The sequence below is a fragment of the Trachinotus anak genome, unplaced genomic scaffold (genome assembly GCF_046630095.1).
Source record: "Trachinotus anak isolate AG129_WGS33_773 ecotype Australia unplaced genomic scaffold, CSIRO_AGI_Tana_v1 ptg000023l, whole genome shotgun sequence".
In the NCBI taxonomy this organism is placed as follows: domain Eukaryota; kingdom Metazoa; phylum Chordata; class Actinopteri; order Carangiformes; family Carangidae; genus Trachinotus; species Trachinotus anak.
Window position 1 is genome coordinate 7,137,046 of NW_027273874.1, and position 12,422 is coordinate 7,149,467.

At 42.4% G+C, this 12,422-nt stretch overlaps 1 protein-coding gene across 4 annotated transcripts in view; it reads left to right on the top strand.

The window, feature by feature from the left end:
• exoc6b (exocyst complex component 6B) overlaps positions 1-12,422 on the top strand; it is a 93,011-nt gene that overhangs the window by 52,965 nt on the left and 27,624 nt on the right. Inside the window, exons 19-20 of one of the 4 annotated variants that reach the window (XM_071459944.1) lie at positions 1,096-1,125; positions 1,341-1,579. In XM_071459944.1, the coding sequence (XP_071316045.1) occupies positions 1,096-1,125; positions 1,341-1,457 (147 nt within the window). In that variant the 3' untranslated portion in view covers positions 1,458-1,579. Of the gene's footprint in view, positions 1-1,095; positions 1,126-1,238; positions 1,272-1,340; positions 1,580-7,825; positions 7,968-11,275; positions 11,350-12,422 lie in introns of those variants that run through there. The other 3 variants (XM_071459945.1, XM_071459943.1, XR_011684810.1) reach the window with 3 other exon arrangements.

Below are 12,422 nucleotides of genomic sequence, written 5' to 3' on the forward strand. Positions count from 1 at the left end.
GAGGCTACGACCATCTTTATACACAGTCTATGGATAAATCACAACCTGACAAGTTGCAGTTTAAGGCAAAACAAGGATAAAGGATAAGGATAAAACAAGGAGAAAAAAAAGTACAATATGTTTCAGAGAATAGAGCAGATGCTGTGGAGTCTCCAGCCCACTCAGAGGGGGGTGAGGCCAGAGAAGATTTGAAGTGTAGGACAGATATTGGAGGGAAATCAAGAATCCAGGAATAAGTGAATTTTTTTTTCAAGTTTTTATGAGTAAAAAATAAAATCCAAGAGGTTATGCAACTAACAATAAGCACACTGAGAACCAGCACTGACCTGTCACTGATATTAGTACAGTGAAGGCCTCACCGTGACGCAGCAACATTCTTTCAGCGACCTGGCACATTTGCCGTGTGTGTGTGTGTGTGTGTGTGTGTTTTCTGCTCATGTGGTTGTTTTAACGGCTCTGAGTTTAACTAGTTGGAAGCAGACGTGCACTGAGGAAACTCAGCAGGATCACATTTCTTAAACAACTTAAGAGAAGGGTACACAGACACGTTCACCGTCCCGGTTCTCACCAGAGAGGAATATGTTGCTCTCTCCAAGAGCTAATAATACCACTCCGAGGTCAGCACGACGCAGCTAAATACTCATAATCGAATTGAGCTCAAATTTAAAGATGGAACAGGGAAAGACATGAAAAGGTCTCAAGAGTGAAAATAATCATATGAAAATTAGAAAGAAAATTTTGGACGCATACCGCTCCAATTTTTATGACTTATAAGCTCCTTGATCGTTTTTCTGAAGTGCACCGAAAAGGTTTGGCGGCGGCTTCTCCTCCGTGTGTCCAGGAGTTCTCCACGGTGCTTCAGCACGTTGCCACATAAAGCCAGATTAGTAACATCTCAAAGGGACCATGTGCAATAAATACTGAGGTGGAACAAACTGCCAATGTGCTCGCAGCAGTTTGATCGAGCATCTTTGTTTCCACACAGTTGTTACACTCCCTCAGTTTTCTTCATCTTTTCAGTTCTCCCATTAATAACACACCAGTCTCAATGTTTTGCACTGCGCTAAATTTCCCGGTTTATGTTTCTTGCCATAGGGAACGCCAATAGAACACGCTACCTTACCGGTGAGTATCTGGGTTGTTGTGGTAACGGAGTGATGTTGACCAACCCCTGGCTGACCTTTTTAACCCTTAAAATTTGACCCCAACCCTCCTCCTCCCCCCACCACCACCACCAGCACACACCTGAGAGTTGACCAACCAGCATGTGAGATGAAAAGGAAGTAATGCACGTTTGCCTGATATCTGTGTTCATGTGCTCAAATCTCTGTCCCAACCAGGGAGGGAAATCTTCCCCAGCCACCTGCCAACTCCAACCAATTCTGTTTGCATTGAAGCTAATGTACCAGAAACTTTGGCAGGTTACAACATCATTTGGAGGTCCTGCTCTACTCTAAAACTTTATTTACTCTGTAAAATAGTCGATATTTAAGCCTTGATATTTGACCAGAGCATGTCTGGTCATCAAACAGTTTATAATGAAACAATAAAGGCAATGAAGAAATGTATTTACCGCTCGTTTCCAACCCTGGTGTCTGTCAGTTCAAATGTGGTTCAAATGTAAGTCCTTGAAGTGAAGCTGCTTGCACTGGCTCTTTGTGTGTGTCAAGGTTACATTCAGAGAGCAAACATTCACAAAAATGCACCAAAACCCTGAGTCCAGACTTCATTTTTGTGGTGTTACCTGCCGTAATGCAGCAATATGTGATTGTTCCACAAGACTAAATCTGGAGCGTGTCCCTTTATGGTGATTTGGAGGTTGACTTTGTGAACTTAAGTCCCAAACACATAAGCAGATTCCCCCTTTTTCAGCTGTTTTCCAGGTCATGAATCAGAATAAGCACCTGTAACCCTTCAGTATTCACCCTGAATACTCCGTCACTCTCATATTCCCTGCCACAGATTTAGTCAAAGAGCTCTGGGGTGTTGCACATCAGTATCATTTTTTTTTTTTTTTGCTGTGATCCCACCTCTTGACTTTTGGCTGCCCTGGCTGGCTATTCATTTGACTGACAGGTTTCTGGATGGACAGAGAGCATATTATACACCGTGTCGAATCCTTTCCAGGGGTTGTGAATCACTGCGTTATGGCGTTGTGAAGCGCTGACTTACCGTGCTGCTGTGTTTCTAACTCAGCCTGCTTCTAGCATTATGAGGCTGAAGTAGAATTCAGCTGAGAGTGCTTCAATACAAGCTGTGTCTGTAATGCGAGGCGCAGTTTGGTGGAGGTGCACATCGATCTGTTATTACACTGAAAACCTTCACATATGAGGTTCTGGTTGTTCTAACAAATTTGTCAAGAGTCTTTTGAGTCTTTTTGTTTGAAGTTCCAGATTAAATTTAGTACAAACATGATCTCACACAGCCTCAGATGTTTAAATATCTCTTGCAAAACATGTTAAATTGAACCCTCTTTGTGTTTATTTGATGGTATATAGTACTTGCTCTGACTCGGTCAGATCACCACAGCATTTGTAAATAACTTGTCAATGTCAGTGGTGATTGCTAGTGCAGCTAACTGGACAGGACTGTAATAGTATGTTTGACCACACACAGCCAGATCTGTTTTTGACCACAAACATGCATACATATTTTTTTTGTTGTTGTGTTGAATTAGCTGGATTTGAGCAAGATTTTCAGGACGAGCCAGAATTTTCCTAAAATTTGTTTTAGTTTCAAATACTAAACGGCACTAATCAGTATTTTCATATTAACAATAGATCACACGACTAAAGCCCTTTTTCGAATGGTCAAAAAACCCACTAAAACCTGCTAATATCGGGCTTTTGTTAGCAATGGAGAAGGGTACAATCGGCATTCACACCCAGGTCAAATGATTCTGCAGTAGATGTGGGTATTTATCAGCTCTGGCTCTAATCAGGAGTGATGTAAACGCAACACCTGGGTGAACATGCTCATTTTCGCCACTTTTCCTTCAGAGCACAAACACTGTAAACACCTGTCACCTGCCCAGTGTGGTGCTGTTGAACCAGACACACTGTGCTCAGGGATGAAAGAATGAGCTGCAGCCCTGAAATAAGTTTTAAACACACACAATCACAGATCAAAGCGTCTCACATGGAGGCTCCGACACTGAGCAGCAACCCAGGGTGGGTGGGTCTAAAAAAAAAAAAAAAACCATACTCACTAATTTTGGTGTAAAAAGGGTATTTGTGTTGTGACGCTGCAGTACCTCTCCAGCTCCACAGAACGTTTCAGCATCTTTCAGCTCATTGTTTTGTTTTAGTTTAATTCATCAGGACTGTGTGGGTGTGATTTGAAGATTTGACTCATACTGGCCTGGAAACATTAGCAAACAACTCCACAAAGTACGTGATGTCACCTTTTTCACATGGAGCCCCGCCCTCTTCAAATACATCACTGATTGTAAGAAGGTGATTAAGAAAATATGTTTTCAGCTGCAGTAACCCATGTCTGGCCACTAGAGGGCATAATAACTTCAAAAAGATTGATAGATTTACATTAGAGACGTATTAACTCCTTACAACATTGAAAAGGCTAAAAAAAAAAAACTGTTGGGGAGCTACAAGTGACTTTTACAAAACAATTAGTCATTTGATTCAGTATTGAAAATAAAAGTATTGATTCATGCAGCTTTAAATTTAAATAAACTTTCAAATTTCAGCTCCTTTAAAGTGTCTCAGAGACACAGACAGATATGTGTTTATTAGCATATTTTCCTCTCATTACTCCTCCTTTTCCTTCCTCTTCCCCCTTTCATTCCTCCTTCTTGATTATTCCCCACCTCCTTCATCTCCTCCGCCCGACCCCGCCAGTCTCGTCCCCATCCTTTCCCCTCGCGTCCTTCCCTCCACCTCGCCTGCTTTCTTTCTCTTTTGTCTATTTGTTCAGCCGTTAGGAGCTGAGTAGTTTTTAATGAGCTCTTTGATGAACGTCTCTCGTTAGCTGGAGGGAGGGATGGAGGGGAGAGGTGGAGGTTTGGTAGGATGTAGGAGGATGGGGAAGAAGCATCACTTGGTGCCGTGTCCACTGCTATCTGTCTCTCCTGCACTCCCTCCGTCCTTCTCACCTTGAAGCCTGCTCTTCCCTTTTCTCTTTTTTCTTTTCCTTTCCTTTCCTTTCCTTTCCTTTCCTTTCCTTTCCTTTCCTTTCCTTTCCTTTCCTTTCCTAAGCTGCACTTACTTTACCCACCTTTTATTTGCTTTCCTTAGGATTCCTTTCCTTTCTTCACCTTTGTTATTTTCATTTCCTTTCTTCACCTATCCTTTCCTATCTCTTTTTTCCCTTTCCTTTACTTTCCTCTCCTCAACCTTTCCTTTTCTCAATTTCCTTTCCTTACCCTTCTTCTCTTTCCTTCCCTCTCTTTACCTTTGCTTTCCCTTTCTCACCTTTCAACACCTTTCTTCTCCTCACTGGTCCTTTCCTTTCTTGTCCTTTCCCTTTGCCTTCCTTTCTTTTCCTTTCTTGTCCTATCTTCATTCCTCTTCCTCCCTCCCTCCTCTTCGCCTCAGGCTAATTGTTCCCAGTCGTCTGTATTGAACTCTGAGACAACGCCATTTCTGTCAGACAGACCTACCTGTGTGCTTTTGTGTGTGTGTCGGTCTGCTCAGGTTCAGGACATGTAAATAGAATTAGCCCATTTCACGCTCAATCTCACCCTATGATAATTGACCCCTGGGGTTGTGTGTGCGTGTGTGTCTGTGTGTGTGCGTGCATGCAGAGTTCAGAGGCCAGCATCGCATTGGAGGATATCCGGCCAGTCGTAGGTGTGTGTTTCTCGAACATATGTGCTCGCACGTGTGCACCGTGTGTGTAATTTGATTTCCCTTTGAGGTGAGGGCTGCCTCTTGAATGAACTGCGCTCCAGACTCTTTCCTGGAGGTGGACCTCGGTTCACACACATCTACAATGGGATCTTTCTGCTGCTGTCGGGCGTGTTATATAAGATAAGATGAATTTTATGAATCTCAGAAGGGGAAGCAAGTTTATTACAGCTGCTGCCTGGAGAACAGAGGAAATTATATTAAAGTATGTCACGAACATTAAGAAATTACTTAATTATACTGTTTGTTAATGAAAGACAAGAATTTCAAATAATGTGTATATAACTGTGTTTTTTTAAAAGTGGACTTGCAGATGAGGTTCACTTTTGATTTGATAAATTACCTGCATATATCTGGAAATTAGTGAAGGATATTCCAGGAATATATAATACCTGAATTTCTCTGAATTTTTTCGAGGAGATCACTTTACAGAAACATCATGATGTTTTGCAGCTTGTTTCATTCATTCATTCATTTCTTTGCATTAGCTGGTGGTTTTCATGGAAACCAGACGACTGACCTCTGTTGAAAAGGACAGAAGAGACATTGAAGCTGGGATTAGAGTTATAGGGTACATGCACAGTTTGGACCATCACCACTCTGGTGTAGCATAGACAGACAGGAGCATCATAGATTTACTGTTTGTACCTCACAAACAACGATAAGACACAGCAGAATTCACCTGTGACTCTGTAGAATATAATTCTAGGAGCTTGGTGATATCAGAGTTACTTGCAAGGGCAGTGAAGTGAAGTAGTGTAGCTGGTGAGCTAACATGCTAACCAGCTGGGACATTATCACCAGGCAGTCACAATCAATGGCTCCAAAACTTTCTGTTTTCTCTCCTCTTGACTGTTGCCGTCCCCCCGGCCATTTTGTTCTCAGGATTGTACATAATTTCATTCAGTAATAAAAACTTATCTTAGAGGAGATAGAAAGCTTAACTGTTTGTTGGCGAGCTCGTTAGCTTAGTCAGAGGGAAATAAGTTCACACAGTTTATTCAAAAGAATTGTTTGTACCATTGATTCCTGTCTCATAATTGTCTGCAAGCCATTCCTCATTTGTGGAGCGGTTTTTTAAATCAGTTAAATTAAAGTAGATTAAGCAACACAACAAAGCAACAATAGCTTTGTCCAAGTTTCTCTGGTCCCTCAGCACTGTTGGGATGGTTCGATCTTAAACTTGGCACAAAAGTTTTCTGTCAGTTTATCTTACGCCTGCAAGTCAAACCACTGAGTGTTGCAATTCCACCGCAACGAAATGATTTATCCGTGAAATTTAGCTGTTTCCAAAGAAAAGTCCCACATTAATTAAAATGGAGAGAGTCGATGAAGAAATCCCGTAATTTAACTTAAGAGTATAAATAGTCCGATCAGTCATCCTCAGTGAGAAAACTCCCACAAACTGTCTCTCTCACTGCGGGTGGAGTTATATTAAACTATTAATTACATTTTACTGTAGGTGCTGTTTTTCATGCTCCTCAACATACAACGGACTGTTTCAGCTTAAATGTGTGTTTACACTGATTAACTTATAACAAATTCCCAGATTTGTGTGAAACTCAAACAACACACAGAAACAGTCACATGTGGGATCAGAGCTGTGTAAACACACGGTGTAATTACATGATTGTAACAGATTCACACCCACACTTCAAGCTAAACATCGAGCATAATTACAGGTGTTTGTCTGACTGTGTTTACAGGCGTGTCTAGTCTCATTGTGTGATTAATGAAGGTTGTTAAATATGCAGGGCTGGACTGAGAAGTCTGGTGTGTGTTGTTAATCACCTGAGGGTGCGTTTGTGTCAGTCGGACACATCGACGTCACGTCAGGATTCATTTGGCGCCTTAAGAATGTGCACTTCCTCTTTTTCTTTTCCTCCTTATTTCATTGATTTTTTAAATATTATATTATTATAATATGACAATATTAATACATTTTTTGTTTTGTTGTGAACTCTTGTTGTCAACATGTCAAAACTGTGTTAATAGGAAAAGGAATTTAAATGTTTAATGATGTGTGCTTTTGCTGTGGATTTTTTCACTTTCGCTCAGAGCTTTGTTCTTTTTTTTCCTCTTCCTGCTGCTCTTTGACTCTTTCACTCCTCCTTTACCTCATTTTCTGCTCCTTCCCTTTTTCATCTCTTTGCTTCACTGTGTTGGAATGCAGACGTCCAGGTCAAGATCGAGGCCACGGCTAGTCACTGACATTAAACACACACACACCCCACACACACACACACACAAATACACACACATACAGTATATACTCACACACACACACACTCAATCAAAGCCACACAAACATATGTTTTGGTTTCTGTATTAATGCGTTGTCATGTACTTCCTCATCCGCTGCTTTTATTCTTATTATGCTCCTTCATCATTCTGACTGCACCTGAACGCAGCACACTTCATTAACGCTCACTCCGTGTGTGTGTGTGTGTGTGTGTGTGTGTGTGTGTGTGTGTGTGTGTGTGTGTTTAAGTGTATCTGGGTGTATTGGTTACCATGCCTGTTATTGTGTGTGTGGTCATACACACATCACATGCAGTTGTGAGGCAGCAACACACTGACTCCAAATGACACATTTATTTAAACAACAGTGTTTCAGTCTTTGTTTTTGTCAGGTCAAATAAAAACCAGGAAATGAACCTTTAAAGGTCTCTTCAAACTGTGTAATTTGAATGTACTGTCCCTTTAAACTATCTTCACTTTTGGAGGTCTGTTTTGCCGCTTTCTGTGGCTCTGACTGATGCAACGTGCAGTTTCTAGACCTCTTGTGCAGCAGGACTGACCCTGCACAAACTGATCTTTATATTTCTGGATGCAGGATGGGAAAGTGGAAGATGTCAGTCCTGTCCACACTGCTTGTTTGACAGATGACAACGCAGGAACAACATCTGGAGACCTCATCTCTCTCTCTCTCTCTCTCTCTCTCTCTCTCTGTCTTTCAGGGTAAAGTGGCCCAGACCGCCTGCATGTCGGCCTGTAAACACATCTCCACCTCCCTGATGCAGCTCCTGCTCGACCCGGAGGTCCGACAGATCTCCATGGGAGCCCTGCACCAGCTCAACACCGACGTCAAGGAGTGTGAGAGTGAGTGTCCACGTTTCGTTTCATATTTTTATCATTTTCCTAGAGTTTTTTCCTGCGTTCCTCTTCTTTCAACTCTGCCTTCATTTCTTTCTTTCTTCCCTTCTTTGGTATATTTCCTCCCTCCTCTTTTCTTTTCTCTCTCCTGTAACTTCTGTCTGTGGCTTTAGATTCAAGTTAAAATCACACAAGTGTCGCGTGCAGTTTGTGTTTAAGAGCACAGGGGGCGCTATGGTGTAGGCAGAGCATCTTTTATATCCTGTCTATCGATTCTTCTTCTTCTTCTTCCACTTATTTTTCTTTTCTTCTTCCCTCCCTTTTCTCCATCTTTCCATCATTTCTTATCTTCTATCTGTTTCCTTCTCCCACCCTTCCCACCGACGCTCACTCTCTCGCCCTTTCTCTCTTTGCCTTCTCCTCCTCTTTTCTCCTTCCCATCGGATCCTCACTGCTCCCTCCTCCTTTTCCTCCCTCCCTCCCTCCCTCCCCCATCCACCCCCCACCCCCCACCCCCTCCTTGTTTTCTCAGAGATAAAGGAGCGGGAGAAATGAAAGAGTGTGAGGCGTCGTTGGCTCGGTTTTTACATGATCAAGGTTCTCAGAGTCACAGTGTGGGTCACACTGTCTGTGTGTGTGTGTGTGTGTGTGTGTGTGTGTGTGTGTGTGTGTGTGTGAGACTTAATGTGCAGTGACATGCGTGCAGTGCTGTGGAGGGGTTAGGAGGTTACAGAGTTACTTATTCGGGGCAGACGGAGGGAGGGAAGGAACGGAGGAAGAACGGATGAAAAGGAAAAGAAGTAGAAGAGGTGAATAATTTGACGGACGTGAAGAATTCAAAAGAGGAAAGGATGGAGAGAAGGAGGTGGTGGAGGAGAAAGGGATTAAATCTGAGAGGGAAAGGATGGATGAAAGAGAAGGGGAGAGGAACAGGAACAAGGGAATAATGAAAAAGGGATGAGATGAAAAGTGGAAGGTGGATGGATAGAACAAGAGAAAGAAATAGGAGGAGGGGATGGAGGGATTGAAATAAGGGGAAAATAAGAGTAAATGAAAGAGGGTGAGATGAAAAATGAAAGAGGGAGAAAAAGAAGGAATATTTGACAGAAGAGGAGGATAAATAGTGAAAGAGTGATGAGTTCATAAAAAAAGAATGAAAAATGAAGGGACAGAAAGTATGAAAGAGGGAAAAAAGGAAGGAAGGAAAGGAATAAACAAAGGAAAGGAGAATGTGGAAAATGGAGGGAGGGAGTAATGAAATGATGAGAAAAGGAGAAAGAAGCAAAGAAGAAAATAGGCTGAAAGATAGAGAGATGAGAAATGATTAAGTGAACGAGGAGGAAAATTCCCACTGAAGAAGGAAAGTGAAGTTAGAGGAGATTAAATGAAAAAAGAGGTGAAACAGTGGGAGAGAGAAGAAAGGGATGAAAGAGAGGAGAGTGACAGGAGGGCAGAGAGAATGGGATTAAACGAAAGAGGTGTGAAATTTAAAAAAAGCATAAGAAGAGTAGACAAGAAAGAAAGAAAGAGGGCAAAATATACGGATGAGTGGAGGGATTAAATGAAAATTAATGGTCAGGTTGAAAGGAGGAGGAAGTGAAGGAGCGCACAGAGAAAGAGGGATTAGAGATTAAATAGAGGGAGGAATGTCAGGATAAAAAGAGAGGGAGGGACAGATGAAATGAATACGATCAGCGAGGGATATGTGAAAACAGACAGGAGGAGGTGTAAAAGGTGGAGAGAAAGAAAAGACAGAAGAAGAGTGTAACAAAGCAGGGAGGGTATGAATATGATGAAGATGATGATGATGAAAAAGTGATAAAAGAAGAAAAAATGTGACTGGAGAAAAGAAAATGAGCTGGAAAGGAAGGTGGGAAGAGAAAAGAAAGAAAAATGACAAACAATTTAAAAGAAAAGAGGAAAATAAAATTAGGTAAATGACGTAAAATGAAGAGAAAGAGAGGAAGAGGGTAGGAAGAAAAGTTTTTTGATAATGAAAATAGAGGGAAAAAAGAAAAAACATTGACTGGAGATCAAAACAAATGCAACAAAAAGACAGAGATAGAAAAAGTTTCAGGAAACAGAAAGAGGAAGAAGTGAAAGTAACAAAACTGACAATAAAGTATAAAAAAAAAAGAAGTAAAGACAACAAAACACTGAGGTGGAACCAAAAAGACAATAAAGACGTTAAAATAACATTTAAAACAATAAAAACAAGTCTGAATAAATACAAATATGTACAGTAAATAATAATGATTTACTGATAAGCTGCAGTAAACAGTGTGTTAAGGTCTGGTTTCACTGAGCTGAAGGTTCTTCAGGAGGCTGGTGAGGAAACACTGGGTGAACCTGGACCAGGTGAACCTGAGGGTCTGGATGCTTCATATCATACAGCTGTAAACATGTCAGAGCAGAGGGAAGAGGAGGAGGAGGAGGAGGAGGATGATGATGATGATGGTGAAGATGTTCAGTCCCTGTCGCCTTCTTCATGATTAACTTCATTTGTCAGCAAGTGGCAGCAGGAAGGAGAGAAACAGGAAACAAAGGTAAAGAGGAAAAAGTTAAAGGTGAAACTTTAACAGAGGCTGTGTGTGTGTGTGTGTGTGTCAAGGGGGTCACTGAAGATGGCAGGCGTGTAATCAGTGCTGTGGTGTGTATGGCCGTGTGTGTGTGTGTGTGTGTGTGCGTGTGTGTGTGTGGTGAGGTGAAAGAGATTAGCTCCAGGCTTGCTCGCTCTCCCTCCGCAGCACTCCTCTTTTCTCTCATTCCCTCGCTCAGAATACCAGTCGGTTTGTTTACGGGGGCCAACTGACGCCAAGACCCCAGCTCACACTCCGTACGACCCCGACACACACAAACACACACACACACACACAGGCGTCACCCTAGGTTCAAAATCCAACAGTTCTCGACTGTTCTCGAACACACCGGTGAAGCGCTGCACAAACCAACACACACACACACACACACACGCTACAAAACCTTTGCTCTGTCACACACCCTCCCTTCTTCACACACACACTCTCTCTCTCACCAGCACGCACACACACTCTCCCTTTTTCAACAAGACCCAGCGACATGACTCTAACACCCGTCCCTTCCTCCCCCTCCTCCCCCTCCCCCTCCCCCTCCCCCTCCCCCTCCTCCTCCTCCTCCCCAGGCTGTCATTTGTCTGCCAATCTATCCGATGCATAGCAAATCCAACCAGGTCTTTTATTATTCAGTTTTTCACCCTCTTTTTTTTTCTCCTCCTCCTCCTCTCTTCCCTCTCTCCGGGGGTGGACTGGGGGGGGCGGGTTTGTATTTTCCCACAGGTTTTGCCAGAGCCGGCCCGGTCGCAGGCTTCCAGGGTGACACGTTGCTTCTGGCCTTCAGTGACTTGAGACAAGTAGGTCTTTGTCTCCCTCGTGGTCCTCTCTCCTTCGTTTTCTCTTTCTGTTTTTTTTTTTTTTTCTCACTCCGCTATCTTTTTTCTACCTCCTCCTCCTCCTCCTCCCCCCTTGTCCTTTTCATCCTTCCTCCCATCCCATCCCCTCTCAGTCCTCCTCCTCCAACGCTTTCCCCTCCTTGTCTTCCTCCTTCATTTGCTTTTCTGATTTTTTTTTGTTTATTTTTTTACCCTCTACTTTCTTATTCTATGTCCTTCACCTCTTCCATCCCTCTCTTCTTACTTCTTCTTCTTTCATCTTATAACCTGTCACATCCTCTAAACTTCCACTTTTTTCTTCATAATTTCCTCCTCGTCAGAGTCATATCTGTGCTGTCTTATCTCTCGTGCCCTTCTTCACTCATTTCTCATGAGTGAGAAATGTCCTTTAAGAAATCAAAAATGAACTTATTAAGCAGTTTAAAACTTAAAGCTACAAACAAAAGAGACTTAAATAAGGGAAAGCAGGAAACTCTAAAAGCAGAGGTCATGACAAATCGATAGGAATTTTCAGAAAGAGATGCACGTGCAGTGATGAGGTTTCTTATCTGATGCAGAACTCACATGGTTGTGGTTTGACTCCTTTATTTCACCACTAACTGTCTCATTCAGATTAATGGTAATTTAGATTTCTGCCGGTGACTTGGTGATGGGGAGAGACTCCCTGCCTGTGTGACTCAATGTTAAAGGACCTTTATTTATGTCCTCATGGTTTAGTTTGAGGGTGAACTTGAAAATGGTAAATAAACTGCACTTTTCTCGTCTTATCAACCACTCAGTGCTTTACACTGGTCGCCCCATTCACCCATTCACTAACACATTCATTCACACACAGGGGGTGGACTGTTTGCATACATTTCTATGAAACTACTTGTAACTTTGAAGCAGAGATTTTAGTCAGTGACTTAATTTTCTTTTATTTTGAAAAATGTGATAGACCAAACGCTGTGTTAATCACAGGAGAAAAACCACTCACAGCCAACTCCTACACTGTCCGTCACGTTGTGCCGCTGCAGTTTTTAACAGCTCAGTCC